The sequence below is a fragment of the Lipotes vexillifer genome, unplaced genomic scaffold (genome assembly GCF_000442215.2).
Source record: "Lipotes vexillifer unplaced genomic scaffold, Lipotes_vexillifer_v1.1 scaffold194, whole genome shotgun sequence".
Lineage (NCBI taxonomy): Eukaryota > Metazoa > Chordata > Mammalia > Artiodactyla > Lipotidae > Lipotes > Lipotes vexillifer.
Window position 1 is genome coordinate 1701490 of NW_006771758.1, and position 20243 is coordinate 1721732.

The window sequence follows — 20243 nt, forward strand, 5'->3', positions numbered from 1 at the left end:
GGAGTGGCTGGTGCCCACGGGAGGCAAGTAGACTCTGTCCTCTCATCTCTGGGGAGGCTGCTGTGGCTCCACACCTTCTTCAAGGCCCCTTGGTTGAAACTTCTTCCTGCCTTGAGACTTCTGCTCTCTGTCTCCAGCTCGGCGGGGAAGGGACAGACGTGCCTCAAAAGCCCCTTGCCATTATGACCTCACAAAGCACCCTCCTCCGGGCTTGGCTTCTGTGCTTCTGTGCTGAAGAATGGGTCTCAGTGCTCTGAGTCTGCCATGAGCTCATGCTTCCTGCTACGAAAGCCCCCTCAGGGTGGCCCCCTCAGGCTGAGAAGCTGGGGAGGAATGCGATGACTTCATGGCTGTTGTGTACTTGTTCTTTGTGCTCTCAGGGTTAGGCAGAGATGTTGTGAGGGCCTTTGAGAAACAGAGGCCAGTGAGAGAACTTCCCCTCCCTCCCAGAGAGCCCCTCCTCCTGAAGGTCTGAAGCACAGAAGCACATCTCGCCTGAAGCATGGGATGCCTCTGTTTTCTTACATCCCCTGCTCCTAGGCTCTTGCAAAGCCCCCCACCCAGCCCCAGGGGGCTTCCAGTCAGCTTTCTTACTTGGGAGCTGAAGACTCAGAGAGAAATGGGAATGGAATAAACCACTTAGCTTCGCTTGACCCAAATGTTGCGGATCACACTCTCCTGCCAGACTTGGCCAGGGGTAGTGGGATTTGTGGGAAGCTTATCCAACCCACTGCTGGGCCTGTGGGCTCCAGCCCTGATCTAGGTCAGATCACTGGGGGAATATGGTCTGTGAGTGTGTTCCAGCAGAACGAGTTGCAGAGTTTGGGGTCTGAAGCCAGGGTTTTAGTCTTGGCTTTAACTATAGCTGTGTGACCTGAGAAACCCTTTTGACCACACTAGTGTTGAGTTTCCTCATCTGAAAATTGGATATGCTAAGATCTGACTCTCAGGGCTGCGGAAGGGTAAGAGGAATCACTGATTTTTATGGGAATTTATAAACATCTCTTCCAACGCCACATCTTACAGATGAGGAAATTGAGGGGAGAAGAGAAAAAGGAACATATGCCGAAGTCGAGATAAGCAGCGATAAGCAGCGAGAGGCAAGGCTTAGACTAGTACCTCAGTCTCCGTTGGTGCTGGAAGATAAGGGAACTTTGACAAATTAAGTTCCATGCACTTTGCTGGGTCTGCTTTTGCTAAGAGAGACAGAGCATGGAGTCTGAAGTCAGGCTGCTGGGGTTTGAATCTCCACTTTGCCGTGTGGCCCTGTGAATGACCTGAAACCTCTCCAACTTTTAGTTCCCCCTTTTAAAAAATGAGAATAAGAGTATCTACCTCATAAGGCTGTGATCAGAATTAAAGGGGGAAAAAATCATGTAAATTGTTTATCCAGGAGCAAGAGCTGGGTAGATGTTAGCTCTTACTGTTACTAACAGTAAATGGCAGGCATTATTATCACATGCGGTGATGTGTGTGACAGCCCTTTGTAAAGTGTGTCGCACTATACTCATGCCTAGAGCTGAGCAGAGGGTGGAACCGGAGAATGTAGACGAATGGGTTAGCTGTCTCCTGGGTCACATGCCTGCCTGCTGGGGACCAAGGAACAACCACAATCAAGTGTGGTCCTGGTGATGGATCACTCGGACTGTTGTTACGTAGGTGAATGCCAGAGATTCCTGATTGGCCCTCCTCAGGCCCAGGACGTTGGTGGGGAAAGATAAAGCTTCTGTGTCCGCAACTACACAGTTTACATCCTTCTTAAGACCTTCTTAAGAACCTGGCTCTGCCCCGGAGATTTTACCTTCTTTCTCTTCGGACCAGCTTATCTCTTTTGACCTTTTGGGAAGAAGCTTGTGGGAATGTGTCCCTTGTTATCACCCGTTGGTGTGCTGGGAACAGTCCTGGTTTGTGTCCGTCTGTCTGGTTTAGCACTTTATCACTCTCAGCGGGGTCCTGGTTTGCCTCATAAATGCTCTGGCTACCCTACTTATCAAATACTCTGCTGGCACCTCGAACTTTATTTCAAGCCATTCTTCATGATTTGTAATTATCTTTGTATGGCTTTTAAACTAATATTGGCTCTCACAAGACCATAAGTCCTACGAAGGCTGGAGCTGTGTCTGTTGCTCACTGTTGTGTCTCGGGGCCTAGTCCTGGGCGTAGCACATAGTGGTTTGTAACCATGAGGGATCCAGCCGGGTTGGGAAGACCAGATGGCCGTGAGATGCCCTGGCTAGAGGGCGGCAGCAGACCTGCAAGCGTCCATGGACACAGGTGCCAAATCAAGTCTGCTCCAGGCGCGTAGGGATTCAAGGGGTGCAGGGAAGATGGGGGATAGATCGGTTTCCTAGAGCCGCTGTAACTAAGTGCCGTCAACTTGGAGGTTTAAAACAACAGAAATGTGTTCTCTCATAGTTCTGAAGGCTAGAGGTCCAAAATCAAGGTTATGCTCCCTCTGTCGTCTCTAGGGAAGGATCCTTACTTGCCTCTTCCAGTTTCTAGTGGCTCCTGGCCGTGCTTGGTGCTTCTTGGCTTCTAGTTTTGTCTAATCTCTGCCTCCATCTCCACATGGCCTTTTTCTTTGTGTGTGTGTGTGTCTCTCTGTGTCCTCTCTTCTCTTTATAAGAATACTAGTTCAGTATTGCCTCATCTTAATTTAATTACATCTGCAAAGACACTATTCCAAATAAGATCACATTCTGAGGTTCCGGGTAGACATGAATTTTGCGGGGGACACTGTTCAGTCCTTACGGGGGGGTCAAAGATGTGAGTCTAGTGGGGAGGCAGGCTTTTGAGAAGCCAGTGTTTCCTGTGGCCAGCATCATGTCATAGAAAGAGATCTGAGAGACTTCCCTGGTGGCTCAGTGGTTAAGAATCCGCCTGCCAATGCAGGGGACACAGTTCGAGCCCTGCTCCGGGAAGATCCCACATGCCGCAGAGCAACTAAGCCCATGTGCCACAACTACTGAGCCCACGCTCTAGAGCCTGCAAGCCACAACTACTGAGCCCACGTGCCACAACTACTGAAGCCCGCGTGCCTAGAGCCTGTGCTCCGCAACAAGAGAAACCACTGCAATGAGAAGCCCGTGCAATGCAATGAAGAGTAGCCCCCACTCGCCGCAAGTGCAATGCAATGAAGAGTAGCCCCCACTCGCCGCAAGTAGAGAAGGCCTGAGTGCAGCAGTAAAGACCCAACGCAGCCAAAAATAAATAAACTGTTTCTCTAAAAAAAAAAAAAAAAAAAAGAGAGATCTGAAATCCTGGGTTCTCCAACTAGCAGTGAGACCTGCGGCAAATCTCTTTGCTCCTCTGAGCCTTAGGTTCTTCACCTTTTCAGTGAGGATGATGGCATCCACCCTGCCCCACCGCCCAGGAATGTTGCGAGGGTCAAATAAAATGGAGGCTTAGAAAGCTCTTTGCAGATTGTAAGCTTAGGGTAGGTATATAATCATCCCTGACTTTCATGAGACACTAACATTGCCATGCTTATCAGTATCCTGTGGTCTGACCACCTGCTTTCTCTACGTTAGGATCACTGCTTTTACCACGGGACAGTGAGGAAGGCAGAACAGTCCAGTGTCACGCTCAGCACCTGCCGGGGAATGAGGTAAGAGGCCCTGACAGTGCTGGGGTGGGGGGGCGCACCTGAGACTCTCCCCAGCAATGGAATTTTTTAAGCTAAGTGGGGCTGGCCTTGGGCAGGGACTTTGAGAAGCTGTCTATTTGGAATGTATGCAAGCCAGCTCTGAGAAGGGCTGAGCTTGGGAGGGACAAGGGAAGTAATCCTTTGATGATGGTGATGGTAAAAATAATAATGTTAATAATAGATAACCCACAGATTCACTGGGGATTGAGCATACTCTTTCCTGAGGAGCTTGAGGTTTTATTATTATTTAGGTATGGTGAAGCCAACAGAGCAGGAGACAACTGCCATCGAAAAGACACTTTATCGTACTCAAGATCCCAGGAGGAGGGGCACACCATGCTGGGGCTGGGGCACAGGGCAGCACAGGGGTCAGTCAGGAGGCAGATGGGGGAGAGGGAATGTGGGCAAGAGTCTTTATTGTGGTTTCCGTGGAAAGGAACAGGAAAGGCAGGGTAAGCAGGTTTAGGATTGGCTAGTTTGAATAATTTGGGTGGGATCTGGGGCATGGGGCTGTCCCTAGTTGTCTGGTACCTGGCCCTGGGGTGAACAGGCCCGGGGAGGTGGGCGGCCCAGAGAGTGAGAAGCCCACTGGAAAGGCATGCTGTGCTCACTGGTGAGTTACTATCTGTAGGAATTGGCTAACCCTGGGGGCGGGAGCAAGGTCCCAGTGTCAAAGCACCAGGATATAGGAAATAAAAGACATGGTTCATACACTTGAACTTGATGCATTTGACCATTTATTCCCACTTCTCCTTTGCTCTTCTCTGGTAGAAGTGCTTATAGGTGGCAGAAAAGGAAATGGGCAGCTAGTGAAGAGAGCAGGAAGAGAAGGGAGAAGCAAGGATAATCTTCAAGACAGAAAATGAACTGAAAAGTTCCAACGAGGGGGCGTGTTAGAAAGAGAGTGACTTCATTCTCTGAGCCAGACGACCTGGCTTTGAGCAAGTAGCAGTTGACCAGAGGGGTGACCTTGGGCCTTGATGGTCTCCTTTGTAAAATGTGGCGAAGGGAAATACGTATCTGTCGTGTTGTGAGGATTGCACGTGCTAATAGATACCTCACGTTTAGAACTGGCCGGTATATACAAGCACTCGGTCACCTCCCAGACCCGTGCTTCCTGGGCGGGGCCCGCAGCGGGGCACCATCAGTGTCACCTGGGAGCTTGTTCAACATGTAGTATCTCAGGTCCCACCCAGACCTACTGGATTGTGACCTGTATTTTTACCAAGATCCCCAGGTGATACGTGTGCACGTTATAGTTTATACCTGAGAATATGTGTTCCTTGAGAATATGAATTCTATCTCAATATCTGTTTCTCTCCTCCAGCCTACCCTGGTGCTTTGCATATAGTAGGATCTATACATGTGTGTTGGAGTAATAAAAATCATTTATTTAGACTCTTCCCACCCTCCCCTCCTTTTGGACAAGAGATGATGATCTGAAAAACCTGTGTTCTAATTGCCTGGGTTTTAATTGCCTATACTATGTGGTACCTATACCCAGTGTGTTGATAACCTAGCTCTGTGAAAACAAAAAGAGAAAAAAAGCACTGATATGTAGCATCTGCCAGTATGCTGGTAAAAATATTCCCACCATGACCAATTCGAAGCTATCAGCATGATGTTACTGAAGGCAGCATTGGGCAGATATGCACACGTTGGCCCTCATGAGCCAGGAGGAGGTGTTTCCACTGTGTACCCTTCCTCTCTCTTGATCGATTGAGCCAATGATTGTTTCTTTCATTCAGCAAATTAACAGTGGGTGTCTGCTCTATGCCCATGCCCTACACGGGTGGAGGGAAGACAGGCATATAAAAGTAATCTCCTGAGCCCTCAGTTTCTCATCTGTAAAGTGGGCATGGATGATAGGCATGGTAGAGAATGTTAAGTGCTGTGTTAACGCTACAGCATGCAGACGGGATTATTATCATCTTATAACAGTGAAACCATGCTAAGACTCACCCAGGCTCGCATGCCAATGTGAGGCCCATCATGCTGCTGATCCCACGTGTTTGTTTATAAATCGAGCCATGTCTCATCTGTAAGGCTTCATGGTGAGTTGGCCGGAGGGGATTAGGCAGGAAACAAGGTTTGGCTGGGAGGCCATAACAGAGACCCCAAATCCCCTGCTCAAGTGACCTGATTGAGCCTAGCCAACTGGCCTTCCAGTGGTGTTTACAGGCCCAGTCATCTGCAGTCTGCAAGTGAACAGCATCTGTCCCAAGAAGGAGGAAAGGGAACATGCAGGTGTGACTTGCTTCTCTCTGCCTATTCCTCTGTCCTCTTGGTCTGGGGCAGTGGGAATTTGGCTTGGCCTCTTGTACGTCATTCCCACAGCTGTGCTGATAGGGGGGAACTGGGTGAGCCGTCCATGTGTTTCTATTTTGCACGCTTCCCTTTTATGGGGTCCACCCGCCTTATTTTCCCAGGCTTCTCACTACACACCTTAAGAAACCAAGGGTGTCTGTGGGCCCAACTGATTTAAGAGCTGGAGACGCCTGGCAGATGGCTCGATTCAGACTCTGGAGTAGGAGCAGCTGTAGCAGCAGCAGGCTTCAAACCCTCGGAACACTCAAGTCGCCCCCCACTAAGGCTCATAAAGCGATACTGCAATGGAAAATCTCCATAGCAATTGTGCTTCTCTCCTGGAAATATGCTCTTTGTGATTGGAGAAAATAGGTAGGATTTATACCAAGTGGGATCTTCAGGCTGATGATACAAATACAGAGGAATCCAGCTGAGTCTCTAGATTGTTGCTGGGCGTCCTCTTCTCTCCAAAGCAGTTCTTTAGGCTAATTTAATTGAAGAGGTAATACGATCGTAGTAAAAATACATTCAAATAATATAAGAGCGCACAATGGAAGCGTACGCTTCCTGTTTCCCGGATCCCCCCTCCCCAGTGGCAGCCATTGTTACCAGTTTCTTGTGTATCCTTTTAGAAATATTCCTTCCAAAAAGGAACATGGATATGTAATATAATGCTCTGTAATCCTGTTTAGGCCACTGACCCCTTTGAGAATAGAGTGGCAGCTCTGGACGTTTATAAACTACACCAATGAAAAGATGTGGCACACCATTTCCTAGGGATGTTTAGTGTCCATACTCCCCAAGCCTGTCTCCTATGAAGGACTCATCTAAATGTCCTATACAATGTCTTGTGTGCACAAATGCTTTGCAAGTTAACATAAAGTATAAATTTTAGGAGCAATGATTATTTGTGAAGAAATCTAGACATTACTGGGTTGAGGTGTCCTTGACTGAACCTGTGGGATTTGGCAGACACTGGGCGTGCGTGTACGTGTGTGTGTGCGCGTGCGCACATGTGTGTCCAACTCACTGTCTATCAGCAGGAGAGGTATTGATTGCAGTAAAAACATTTTTTTAAACCTGATTGGTCACTTTATTTGTAAAGAAAGTGCTTATTGAAGATTATCATTATGTGACTAATGAGTGTGCTAAACATCCAAATCATACTGGAGCACAAAACTAAAAGAAGTGAAAATTCTTTATCCTGTCCTGCCCTTTCAGTCAATCTCATTCCCCATCTGTAATCTGTTGGGGAGTATACATAATTGAAATACATAATTATGTGTATATATGATTTTTTAATCCAAGGGAGATTGGTTATAGGGTTATACATACCATTCTGTAATTTGTTTTTTTCTTTTTCCAATTTAACATTATGTCGTAGGCACACATAGCTCTAGCTCATTCTTTTAATGGCTGTATAGTATCTTAAGTACTAATGTCTGGCAAGTTTAATTACATAGAAAGTCTTTCAAAGACATACAGTAAGATCACCTGTAGTCATCTATTTGATGCATCACTCTTATAGCAGATCTGTCCTCAAAACCCTGGGGCCCATACTCACTGTGGTTATACCTTACCCCAGGTCCCTGGACTCAGACTTTGTGGGAGAGAGAGGGAGAGAGAGGATATGAAATTAAGAGTGAGCACAGGAGGATGTGTGTGAACGTTATGTGATGGCTTAGAAGGAGCTCACAATTTAGAGTCAAGCGACCTGAGTTTCAGATCTAGCTCCATACCTCCCGGCTGTGTGATCTCTGAGCTTTCCTCCCCCTGTTTCATTTCATTTCCTCCTTGTCTTTGTTTTGGCCAGCTCAGCTCTCTAGATGGTGCCCACGGTGCAGGGGTCTGCTGAGTCCTGGGTGGGGGGCTGAGGGTGGTGTCATGGCTCCGCCCGTGAGTAAGGAACCTGGATGTCAGGAGACCTGGGATCTGCCCCCAGCTCTAACAGTAGCTCACTGGGTGACCTTGGGCAAGTTCCTACTTCTCTGGGCTTTGGTTCCTCTTATCTGAGAAAGCAGGGTAGACAAGACCATGGAAAGGACTCTTCAGTGTCGAAATTTCTGTGCTGCAGAGAGAGTGGGCAGAGTTTCCAGGAGGTGGGGCGCCTGGGACAGAAGGAGCCAGTCCATGCCTATCTGCCCTTTTGCCAAGGAGAGGCGTGGCCCTTTCCCGTTTGAATACCTGGCCTTCCTTCTGCAGAACAGATAAGAAATGCTACCTCTGTGTCAAGCATAGAGTAAGCCCTCACAGGGCAGCATCAAGTTGTGTCAGGTATAGATTCTGGAGCCAGGCAGTTCCTGGTATAAAACCTGACAGGTTGCTTCAGTTCCCTAGCATCAGTTTTCTCACCTGTAAAATGGGAGCAACAATAGTGACATCATTGGTGGATTTACATGAGGTGATGAGTGCAACTTCCTTGAAATCAGGGACTTTTTTCTGTTTTCCTATCATGCTGCATCCCCGGTGCCTAGAACTGTTCCTGGCACACAGTAGGTAGGTGCTCAATACATATGTGCTGAATGGCTACTGAATAAGATGCCTTGTACCCTGCCTTGTGTATCATACATGCTCAATGACTATTAGCTATCCTTTTTAAATATTACCCTAATTGTTAGTAAACATTGCCTCTTACTTCAGTCAACTGTCATAGCAGCCCTGTGAGAGGGGAAGCTTTGTTGAGTAACTTAGCCCAAAGCTAGCAGACAGCAGAGCCAGAATGTGAATCCAGGTGTGTCCTACTCCCAAGCCCATGCTCTCCACTTGTGGCTTGCCACCCCATCCCAGAGGGACCACATCACCTGTGTGACCACATCACCTCTGTGCTGCCTTTGAAGCTCCCTGTAACTCCTTCTCACTAGCATGCAGATTTTGGGGGAAGGAAAGAAGTGTGACAGAGTGATTACCTCTTAGGGCAGCTCTGGATGTAGGCATGTAGGGTGTGTCCCCTTGGGTTCAGCTCTGAATGGACAAATTCCTAAGAAGCAGTTCTTGCCTAGTTCCTGGAAGGATGCATTTGAGTGAATCTTGTAGTCATTCAGGGGTTAAACCTGCTGTCTGCCTGGCCTGCCCTGTCAGGGTTCCTCTGTACAATTTCATTTGTATCAAGCTCTCAACAATGAATAGCGTGTGAGGTCGCTCTCAACAATGAATAGCGTGTGAGGTCCTGGCCACCCAACCTCATGGGTCCACCTCCCGCCCCCCCTAGATCAACTGAGACACTTAGAAGGAGAAATGACTGGTGAGTGTTCAGGGGAGGGCAGCTGGCAGGGCTTGGGATTGGTGACAGTGAAGGGCCTTGGGAGGTAGATTCTCACAAATCCCCCCACTCTTAAAGCTGGGCTTCGCTGTGACACGCTAGGGCTTGCCACAGCCTCTCCTCCATCCCCTGGCAGTCGGGAAGGTGGCAACTGTGACACAGGCGCGTTACCAGCAGCCTCAGCAGGGGCAGGGGAGGGGAGCGGCCGCAGAGTCCTATTGCTGGAAGGACCTTCAATGTCCTTCTGAGCTTGTGTTTCTCCAGTTATAATCTGTCCACTCCCCGGAACAGAATTGCTTAGAGCTCTGTGAAAAGACAGGGCCCTGCCAGAGGCTGGGCTCCAGGTCAAGGTTCCTGAGTGTGGCTGTGCAGGGGATTCCTATGGGACTTGTTAACTTGCTCAGGCCTACAGAATCTGCATCTCCTAGGTGGGGCCTGGACATCTCCATTTTTAATACACCCTGTAGAATATTCTAATGGGTAGATCTGGGAGATTTGATCCTAAGATCTCTGACCCCTAGGTTTGGAACTCACTGATAGAGGCAGATAGCATAGAGGTTAAGGGCATGGGGTCCAGAGTCTGCCAGACCTTAAATCTTTGGCTCCAGAATACCCATGAGAGCTTGTTATTTAATCTCTCTGGAGCTCAGTTTCCTTATCTATCAAATGGGACCCATGATGGTGTTTTACAGCATTGATGTAAGAATGAAATAAGAATGACGATTATAAGCACAGTGTCTGGCATATAGTTAACTCTCAAAAAAATGGTGTCTACAGACCTACTGGAGAACAGACTTGAGGATATGGGGAGGGGGAAGGGTGAGGTGTGATAGGGCGAGAGAGAGACATGGACATATATATACTAACAAACGTAAGGTAGATAGCCAGTGGGAAGCAGCCGCATGGCACAGGGAAACCGGCTCGGTTCTTTGTGGCTGTCTGGAGGGGTGGGATAGGGAGGGTGGGAGGGAGGGAGACAAAGAGGGAAGAGATATGGGAACATATGTATATGTATAACTGATTCACTCTGTTATAAAGCAGAAACTAACACACCATTGTAAAGCAATTATACCCCAATAAAGATGTTAAAAAAAAAAAATGGTGTCTAAAAATGAGAAGTAGACTGACTGCCTCTCCCAGCGGGTGTCTTACTTCAGACAGGCCAGTTGGGTAATGGCCAATCACGCCTCAGGGGAGCGTTGCTGATTCTTGTCACTTATAGCTACTCTACAGGGCTCTGGTGACAGAGGCAGTGTGAGGTCATGGTTAAGGTCTTGGGACCTAGAACCAGACTGCTTAGGTTTTTACTGCCTGTGTGACTTTGGTCAGTTGATTAACCTCGCTGAGCCTTAGTTTTCTCGTTTGTAAAATGAGGATAATATTTGTAAGGATCATAGAAGTTGGTGTGAATAATAAAATACGCAGCACAGTGCCTGGTCCATAGTAAAGACTCAATAGTTTATAACCACCATGATTGTTGTTCACTGTGCACCAAACTTCTGTGTTGTCTCTGGCCTATTTGGCCTAGAGGCTTATTCAAGTGATGCCTGGTCAGCTACACCGGAACTTTCCACCCACTGGGTGTTATCTCCACAGCCACAGCCCAGTGCACACAAAGCCATCGGCTGGTTTGTGGTGAAGCCCTCTGCTTCCAGTGTTTGTAGCCATTGGGGGAAACTGAGGTGACGGGGAGGGGCCTTGGTCAGCCAAGATGAGAAGATAGCTTGAGAACAGGATGCCCACAGCAGCTCTGCCCTCTGCCCTTTCCCGTCTGGACTCAGGAGCGGATGTGACCCTTGCTGTTTGTTCCACTCTCACCCCCAGCTGCACAGGCAGCCCATTGGGCGTCCCGCCGGGGGGCTGGTCTGGGATTGCTGCGTCAGCCTGGATGAGGTAGCCGGGAAGTCGTCAGGCTCCCTGGCACCGGAATGAGGTCAACCAGGGATGGATTACAGGAAGGACTGCTGCTGATCAGGGCCTGGCGCTGTCTCTCCTGAGAGCGTCGCAGGCTCTTCCCAAAGGGCAAAACCTGGGCGGGGATCCGGAGGTGTTAGGGGCAGAGATGGAAGCCGAGACAGCCGAAGAGAGGTCCTGCCAGTTTGGAGTGGCAAAGACTGACTTGGCTACACTTTACCTTTTGAAATTTCTGGATGGATAGAGCCTGAGGTTTTGGAGCACACGAAATGCTATGGGGTCCCTGGGGTACATTGCTGGGATCTTCCTTCCCCAGGGCCCTGATAACATTCCCTTGCTGTAGTTTTCATCTCACGGTGTCAGGGATGGCAAATACCTGCTACGGGGCCTCTGCTGTCCCTTCCATTGACTATTGGTGATAGTGATTGATAATAAGCTGTGCACTCTTTCTCACCGGGTCCAGATAAAGCGCCCAGAAGCCTCATTGGCGCAGCACCCCGGGCAGCAGCATCCAACATCAGTGTTAAGGGCGATGAAAGCTTTTTGCCTTCTCTGTTAACATACTGTAGTGATTTATTCCCATGTTCAGACTCTAAGCTCCGTGAGGGCAGGCATCTTGTCTGTCCTGTTCACTAGTCCATCCTCAGCAACTAGCACCATGCCTGGCACATAGCAGCAGCTCAGGAAGTATTTGTGGAATGAATTTCTGTCCTCCAGTGGAATGTGAATTACACAAGGACAGGGATTATGTCTAGATTACATCTAATACAGCGTAAGGGTTCAATGAATGAAAAAATATAATGAATGAACACACATATTTATTCTGAGTTCAAGGCTAGTATCTGTAACCCAGAGAAAAGAGTAGTCACACATGCTTGGTTGTGGGTGTCACCTCACCGCAGAGCTGCCTTGCTGACACAGGGAAATTGGGGCTGGTAGACATGCCATCAGTGATGTCGCTAGCTTTGGTTTCCAAGAGCAAGGACACTTGTCTTTCCATTTAATCATCCCAAGAGTCCTGTGAAGTTAGAAAATTATCATTTGCATTTACACTTGGGGAAACTGAGGCTTGGAGTGATTGAAGAGGTTTGTTGAAGAGTATTTGGCAATTTAATGTTGGAGCTAATATTAGAACTTGGGTCTCCTCATCCTCAGGCCAGCATTCTTTCTCCAGTCACCAGACTGTCTTTTTCTCCGTCTATCAAGTTTTGACCTGTGATCTGTTGTATGCTATGTTTGGGTTTGGGAGGCTTTTTGGAATCCTAGTCCTGCCATCCTTTATGAGTATGAACTGTCCCTGGTCCAGCCCTTTTAGAACCTTCAAGCTTCTCTGTGATATGCTTTTGTACCCTGAAACCGTGCACCACATCTCATGTACATGTGCATTTCTCTGGAGAGGGAGTCTGAGTTTGCGTCAGATTCTCACCAAGGAGTGCACAAGCCCATAATAAGATTAAGATGCAATGATCAAAACCAACTGTGAAATTTTTTATAGGGGGAAACTGAGGCCTGAGCAAGGGACTTTTCCAGGACCATAATCTTTGACCAGAGATTCTATTTCTCCCGTCAACAGAGGACTGATTATGGTGAGCAGTAACCTCAGCTACATCATCGAGCCCCTCCCTGACAGCGAGGGCCACCACCTTATTTACAGATCCGAACATCTCAAGCTTCCCCCCGGGAGCTGTGGGTTCGAGCACTCCAAGTCCACCGCCAGGGACTGGGTCCTTCAGTTTACAAACCAGACCAAGAAGCGACCTCGCAGGGTGAGTTTTTCTTAGCACAGGAGTTAGCCTGGGGATAGGCTTGTCCCTTCTGAGGACCCTTACCTTGGATCCAGGAGTATTTCTAAATTAAAGGGAGATGGCTAAGAAGGAGGAAATAGCTTTTTCCTCTTAGTCTAAGTCATTGTTGAGTGTGAGACACCCTTGTTTTCGACAGAATAACAGCTTTGGGGGAAAACATTACTACCTTTAAAATAAGGTGCTGATTTCAGAAACTTTAAAATGTGAGAAGAAAATATACGCCTCCCTTTTTGGAATAGCCACTTAACCATGTGCACAAAATGCTTGTATTTATTTATACCGAAAATAGAGGTATGTGGTTTAAATGTCTTTTGGGAACTTGACTGTCAGCATGTTCCCTCACGGTATGTCAGCCTCTGTTCTGTCTGCACTAGGCAGCCAGCTCGTTATTTCTGGAGACTAAAGGACTGGACCCACTGTCCCAGAGCAGCCTCCCGCGATAACCAAGATGGCGGGCGGAAGGTGTAGTGAGGGTGATGATGAAGCGACCATAGCTGGGGTTGTCTCTAGATCCCAGGTACAAATTTAGTAAGGAGGGCCGCTGCTTATTAACTGCACCATTTCTGAGCAGTTTTTTGAAATGAGGTCAAGTCCACCATTTCTATAGCTCTGATCTGCTTATGTCTCTTTCTTAGATGAAAAGGGAAGATTTACACTCCATGAAGTATGTGGAGCTTTACCTTGTGGCTGATTATGCAGAGGTAAGGGGGAGGCAATGGGTTTTAGCAGAAAAATTGCTCTCTTGATAGCTTCCATTCCAGCCTTCAAACTGCTTTGGGGAAATACTAGAGTATTCCTCTTTTTTCTGGTTTGTCATGTGATTTTGACCTTAAATCTGACCAAGGGCTCTTTTTGCCATTTTAAACATAGTTGGGAAAAAAACAAGGAGAAGTCTCTTCCAGCTCAGTGTGTTAATCAGAACATCAGGATAAAGAATGTTATTTGGGTTAACATTTCTTAGACTGGGTCTGAAGACCCTTAGGTTTGGGTGCTTATTCTTTGGGAGAATAGAGATAGACCTGCCCCTCACGTCACAGGGTTTACAGTAGCAGCAGAAAAACTCTCTAGTTCCAAGTGTGATGACTGCTATAGGATGGTTCATCGCAGAGGATTAGAGTGCAGATAATGAACTGGGGAAGGCTTCCCAAGGCAGTGGTGTTGAAGCTGACTCCTAAAGAATGGATTCAGGCCCTACGGCCCATATTTGCCTAAATTAGCCGTATTTTACCTCATTCTCACTTTATGTAGTGGCTCAACCACAGAACTGACATATCCTCTGGGCATGGAAGGTCAGATGAGCTGAGCACTCCCCACGTTCTAACACTGCACCTCGCCTGGGGCTCCCTTTCAGACAGAACTCATCACAGTTCCCATCTGTCACATACCATCCAAATGGGTTAGTTAGCAGCTCCCCCAGAGGAGCAATCCCACAGCACAGATCCTGGAGGCAGTGCAGGGAAGGGGGAAGACTACTAGACTTCGCGCTGGAAGAGCTGCCTTCCAGTGTTAGTGGCAGGAGGAGGTGGCCCTTGAGTGTCTGCAAGGACACCGACTCATTAACTGCGCAGAGACGCGGAGGTGAAGGGCTCTCCCAGGCTGAGGAAACATCTTTATATATATATATTTTTTTTTCCCCCCAATTTTATTTATTTATTTATTTATTTTTGGCTGCGTTGGGTCTTCGTTGCTGCGCGCGGGCTTTCTCTAGTTGCCGCGAGTGGTGGCTACTCTTCGTTGTGGTGTGCGGGCTTCTCACTGCGGTGGCTTCTCTTGTTGCAGAGCACAGGCTCTAGAGTGCAGGCTTCAGCAGTTGTGGTGCATGGGCTCAGTAGTTGTGGCTTGTGGGCCCTAGAGTGCAGGCTTCAGTAGTTGTGGCATGCAGGCTCAGTAGCTGTGGTTAGTGGGCTCTAGAGCACAGGCTCAGTCATTGTGGCACACGGGCTTAGTTGCTCCGTGGCATGTGGGATCTTCCCGGACCAGGGCTCGAACCCGTGTGCCCTGCATTGGCAGGCGGATTCTTAACCACTGCGCCACCAGGGAAGCCCCGAGGAAACATCTTGTTCTGCTTTGAGAGGAGTTTTGCTTTTTAACTGGTGTCGGTATTGGGTTTTCCAGCAGCCTTTCTTTCTTTCTTTTTTTTTTTTTCTTTTGTTTTCCTTTCCAAAGACTGGTGTGTGTATAGGATGGGGGAGTGGTGTGGGGAGCAAAATCCTAAGTGATTTAAAAGCCGCAGCTGCGCAGTCATGGGAGATGCTAATGGCGCTGGCCCCTGCCTAACAGAACTGCCATAGTGGGAGTGTTGCTGGCAGAGAGCTGAGCTTCCCCGGCTCTGGGACATCTTTAAGCTTTTTGCATTTGAGATCCTCTGATACAGTGGTCTCGAACCTTTTTTTTTTTTTTTTTTTTTTGGCTGCAGAATCCTTTGTTCATATGAAAGCTCCTGGGACCCCGATAGTTAAGCATATAGAAACACAGCTGCTCTAATGGAAAGGTGGGGTGATGCTCCCCCTCGGCCTTGCACTCTCACCAGAGGACTCCTGGTGTGGGGATTTAAAACCCACTGGGTGTGAGTCTGAAAGCTGGAGAAGCGGGGGTGGGGTGAGGATCGGACATCTTCAGTCTCCTGACCTCCAGGGTCACAGCAAACCCCCAAGAGGAAAAGTTTGTGCTCAAGGTGCCTTCAGAACTGTGCTGTGCGTAGAGCCATCTTCCTGTTCTAGAGGGAGGGTCTCCAGCAGCGCCCCATAGGTGTTGCCCACAGGCAGCTCAGTGGATGGTGGATAGGGAATGTGCTCCCTACTCAGGTCCTGGGCAGGGGTGGGTGGGGAAGTAATAGGCCAGGCTGGGCTCACAGGCTCACAAATGCCTGCCCCCCTCACCACCTCTTCCCCCACTCCCTCTCCAAGTGGCCTCTCATCCTGCACGGGCAGAAATGTATTCCTGACAATTAATTAATCTGAGAGGACAGCAGACAGGGAAGAGGAGGGCCGCCTTATCTGTGATTTATAACCTGGTGCTGAGAGGCCAGGCTTCGCCTCTGGGCTCTGGACTTAGCACAGGGAGCAGAGACATGGATGGGGTTGCTGCCTGGAGAGGGTTTTCAGCAGTAAAAATGACCATGCAGCTCCCTGGGCCTAGGTGGGAGCACCTGGGGGTGGTTCTCAGTTTATTCATTCCTCAGGTGAAATGGGAGATCCAGGTGGGGGAAGAGCAAGATGGGATTTGGAGGAGGAGACAGGGTAGCTGTGAGAACAGGTATGCCAAGGACTTTTCAAGATACAGACAGAATGTGGGGCAGTTGGGAAAGACCAGGTGATGCACCGTGTTTTAAGGCCCGTGTCAGCCCAGAAAGTGTAAGTGGGAGATACTCTTTTCTTTACATCAGAGGTCTGTAAACTATAGCCCATGGTCAAATCCAGCCCAGTCCGGGTTTTTATAAATAAAGTTTTACTGGAACGTAACCATGCCTACCGCTGCATGTGTTGTCCATGGCTGCTTTTGAGCTACAATGGCAGAGTTGAGTAGTTGTGGTAGAGACTTTATGGCTGCAAAGCCTAAAATATTTACAGTCTGGCCATTTGCAGAAAGTTTGCTGACTCTTGCCTGAGGCTCTTCAGGATAGCATGATACATTCCTTAAAACTATGGTGGTATTATCGGGCAGCTGTTTGAAGATAGGATTTATATATCTGAAAGACAATGAAATCTGACTCTGATGTTCTAATAAATACTCCCTAAATGCTGCAGCACTTTCTGTGCCGTGAGACGAGTTTAGAAATGGGATGACTGAGTAAAGAGAAACTACAGGATTAACACCTTGGAAAGGTCTAAGTCCCAGGATCTTACATTGACTTTAACTCCATAGAAAGCAATGGTGAAAGTGAGACGATTGCAGTTCTGATGAGTCACGGTTCCCAGGAGGCCCAGGAAGGTCCAGAAGCAGTGAGAGAATAGGAAACGGTGCGTTTCTCCCCCTATTGTGGCTGAGACACACCCCCATCTGGACAAATATCCCAGGGTGTTTTATTTGGCTGTTCTTTTCATTTCTTTCTTGTATATTCTTGTGGGATGCAGTGGAGGAAGGACGTGAAGGTTTGGACTGAAGTAACATATATCGTGTGTACACAAGGTAAATCAGATAGGTTCTGTGTAACAATGGCAGCGTATAGGACATACCCATCATTTTCAAATTTAGGTTGCAGTTGTAGCAAGTTTTATCTTTATGCTGTGAAGCTTTCCTTCATCATTGCAGCTGAAAAGTGATCTACCCTTTTTTTTTTTTTTTTTTTTTTTGGGGTGACGGGGCCCCCTCCCTGTTGTAGCCTCTCCCGTTGCGGAGCACAGGCTCCGGACACACAGGCTCAGCGGCCGTGGCTCACGGGCCCAGCTGCTCCGCGGCACGTGGGATCCTCCCAGACCGGGGCACGACCCCGTGTCCCCTGCATCGGCAGGTGGACTCTCAACCACTGCGCCACCAGGGAAGCTCGTGATCTACCCTTTTAAAGCAGGCGTGGTTAAGTGAGGCTACCTACCGAAATGTGCCCCTCCTGCTCCCCACGGCAGATATTTCTGATGGAGCACAGCACTTTTTGCTGCCGAGCCCCTTGCAGTCTTAGAATTCTTCTCACTGTGGAAGGCATTGCTAGTTGATCTGAGTAGCGTGCCTCGATGAAGGCTATTTGCCGAGGTTTTATGATCCTCATTGCCAGCACTCATTTTGTGTCATTCACACAGCCTCCTGTTGCAGTTATTTCTGTGCAGGTTTTCCCAGCCCGTTTCTATTTCATACTCCTTAAATATAGCATCTGCCATTGTTGTTATTTCTGGTCCACTCTGTGTTTTAACTGAAGCTCCTTCAGGGCTAAGACGAGGACCACACACTTTGTATCCTACCCAGCACCAAGTGCAGTGCCTTGCACACTGCAGTTGTTCAGCAACAATTTGACCATGTTGACTGATCACGTGCACGGAGGCCTTGTGAGATCCCTGTGATGGTGGCTCCATGCTGGGGTGATGACCGAGGCAAGGATTGGATTGGTCCCTCTTCTAAGCCCAAGTGGAAGTTTGCAGGAGGCCTTGTAATTGGGAGGACAGGAGAACAAGGTTGATTTCACAGGATGGAGGAAGACAGTTCAGTTCACTGCACAACTGTTACATGCCTACCGTGTGCCTGGAACTGAGCTAGTAGTTGGAGGTACCAAGGTGGATGTGACCCAGGTTCTGCCCTCCCAAGCTGACACTATGTGTCAGGGAGATAGTCGTCATAGAAGACGAAAGAAAATGAAAAGGAATTCAAAGACAGTAATGGGGCACACGAGGGGTCCTGGGAAGGGTTCTGGGGTCTCACCTAGTTCTGCTTGCCCCATTTAGTTTCAGAAGAATCGACGAGACCAGGATGCCACCAAACACAAGCTCATGGAGATCGCCAATTACGTTGATAAGGTGAGACCAGGTGTGTCCTTGTGGGAAAGGTGCCAGCACCTTAGAGGAGCTGCAGGACAGGAGATCACACCTGACTTGCCTCTTGCTCGACTGGCTGCCCCACCAGCTTCTGGGAGGCAGTAGCGATGCAGCCAAAGCTCAGTGGTCACGACAAGACCATCAACTGCATGGACCTAGCCAAGTAACTTGTCTTGTTTGGGTTGCTGTTTTGTTTTGTTTTTTAATTTACAAAATGAGGGGTTGATTTAAATCAATAGCTTTGGATTGTTTTTGTTTTTCTGATGGAATCCTTTTTCTAATGTCTAATATAAAAGTCTGATGAAAACAGACACCTCTAAGCTGAAGCAGGGGTGAGGACCCAGAGTGCTGTCCTCTGACCCCCCTCCTCTCATCCCTCCCTTAAATGTTGAGGAGTGGGTTGTTTGGAGTCAATCTGTATAATCTCCATCTGTAAAACAGTTCTAAAATCATTTGGTTTTGTCTCTTAGAAAAGCCATGCAGTTGGTTAACTTTCCTAGTCAGGCTCTTTTAAACAAGCTCTTAGGAAATACCCAGGTTCTTGAATTTTACTAGAATAGGCTGGTCTGGGACTTGGAAATACTTTGTTTATATGAAAGAGTGCAAAATGCAGAAGAGGTAACCTAGAATGACAGTGGCCTCTTGATAGGCGAGTGGTAAATAGTTTTAAAAAGTAGATTTTAATGTTTGGGATCGCAGGTCTCTGAGAATCTGATCACATTTATTGTACAATTTCAGAGCACTCACAAAACTTCTGAACCTTAACTCTGGGCCTGCTAGGGATTCCTGGATCCCAGGTCTCAAGGGGGAATATATATATATATATTTTTTTTTTTTTTTCTTTTTTTAAAAAAAATATTAGAGGATAAGGAAGAGAACAAATATTTTTAGGGATTTACAAGCAAATTTGGTAGTGTACTGAAGTCATTGGGTGGGCAGGTCTGTGCCCTGTGTTTTTGCCGTAGATGACTCTGGAAACGCTGGTCAGTGTTTGGTGCCTGGTGAAAGTCAAACACTGGCATTTCCTGGAAGGAAGGACTCCAGGGACACAGTGCAGTCCTCTCTCTAGCCTTCAGTTCACTCAGCAATAACATCTAAATGATCCCACAACCCAACCACTCGGCATCTGGGAAAACAAGAAAAGCTTGTTTCCCTGGGGGTAGACCATGTTATCCCCCATGTGACATCTATTGTTCTGGAGATGCTGCAGGTGGGAGACTTGGCTGGGTCTCCGCTATGTAGATTCTGCAGCTGGTCTGGGTGATACAACCAGGGGTGCTGGTGAAAAGTGGAAGGAGAAGAGAGGCGTTAGCAAACCACATCCTTGCTGGAAGGCCCCCAGCCTTGCCAGCTGGTCTGCTCTGTGAAGCAGTCTCGGTTCTCTCATCTGCAGCTGAGGTTAGTCACTCCCGGCTGGGGTTAGGGAAGGCAAACTCACTTCTCTGAGGCTTGCTGACCCACCTACTTGAACTGAACTATTATGGAACTAAAACTGGAATGCACTGCACTGATCAGCTGAATCATGAACCCAATCAAAAATGTTTTTCCTTAACTGTGAAAAAAGCCAAGTTCAAGTCCTCAAAAAGCTCCCTAGTGAAGCAAGTTCACATTGAAATCCAAACCCTTTATTTTCTGCAATGATTGACCTGGCACAAAACAGGGAAATCAAAATTTCCATTGAAATCAACTGATACTCTGCTGAATCTGGAGCCCATTTACATCACAGTTTCTTGGGGGCAAGTTGATTCTCTGGATGTGTAAATATGGTAGCACTTCAGCAGTGTAGTGTCCTCATGAGTAGACTCTGAGGTCTAATAATCCGGGCCTTAATCCTGGCTCTGCCAGCTTCCTGC

At 48.0% G+C, this 20243-nt stretch overlaps 1 protein-coding gene across 1 annotated transcript in view; it reads left to right on the top strand.

The window, feature by feature from the left end:
* The window catches only part of ADAM19 (ADAM metallopeptidase domain 19), an 85623-nt gene that overhangs the window by 36023 nt on the left and 29357 nt on the right, over nucleotides 1–20243 (top strand). The window contains 4 exon segments of the mRNA XM_007447122.1: nucleotides 3531–3607; nucleotides 12700–12892; nucleotides 13567–13632; nucleotides 18301–18372. Coding sequence (XP_007447184.1) covers nucleotides 3531–3607; nucleotides 12700–12892; nucleotides 13567–13632; nucleotides 18301–18372 — 408 coding nt within the window.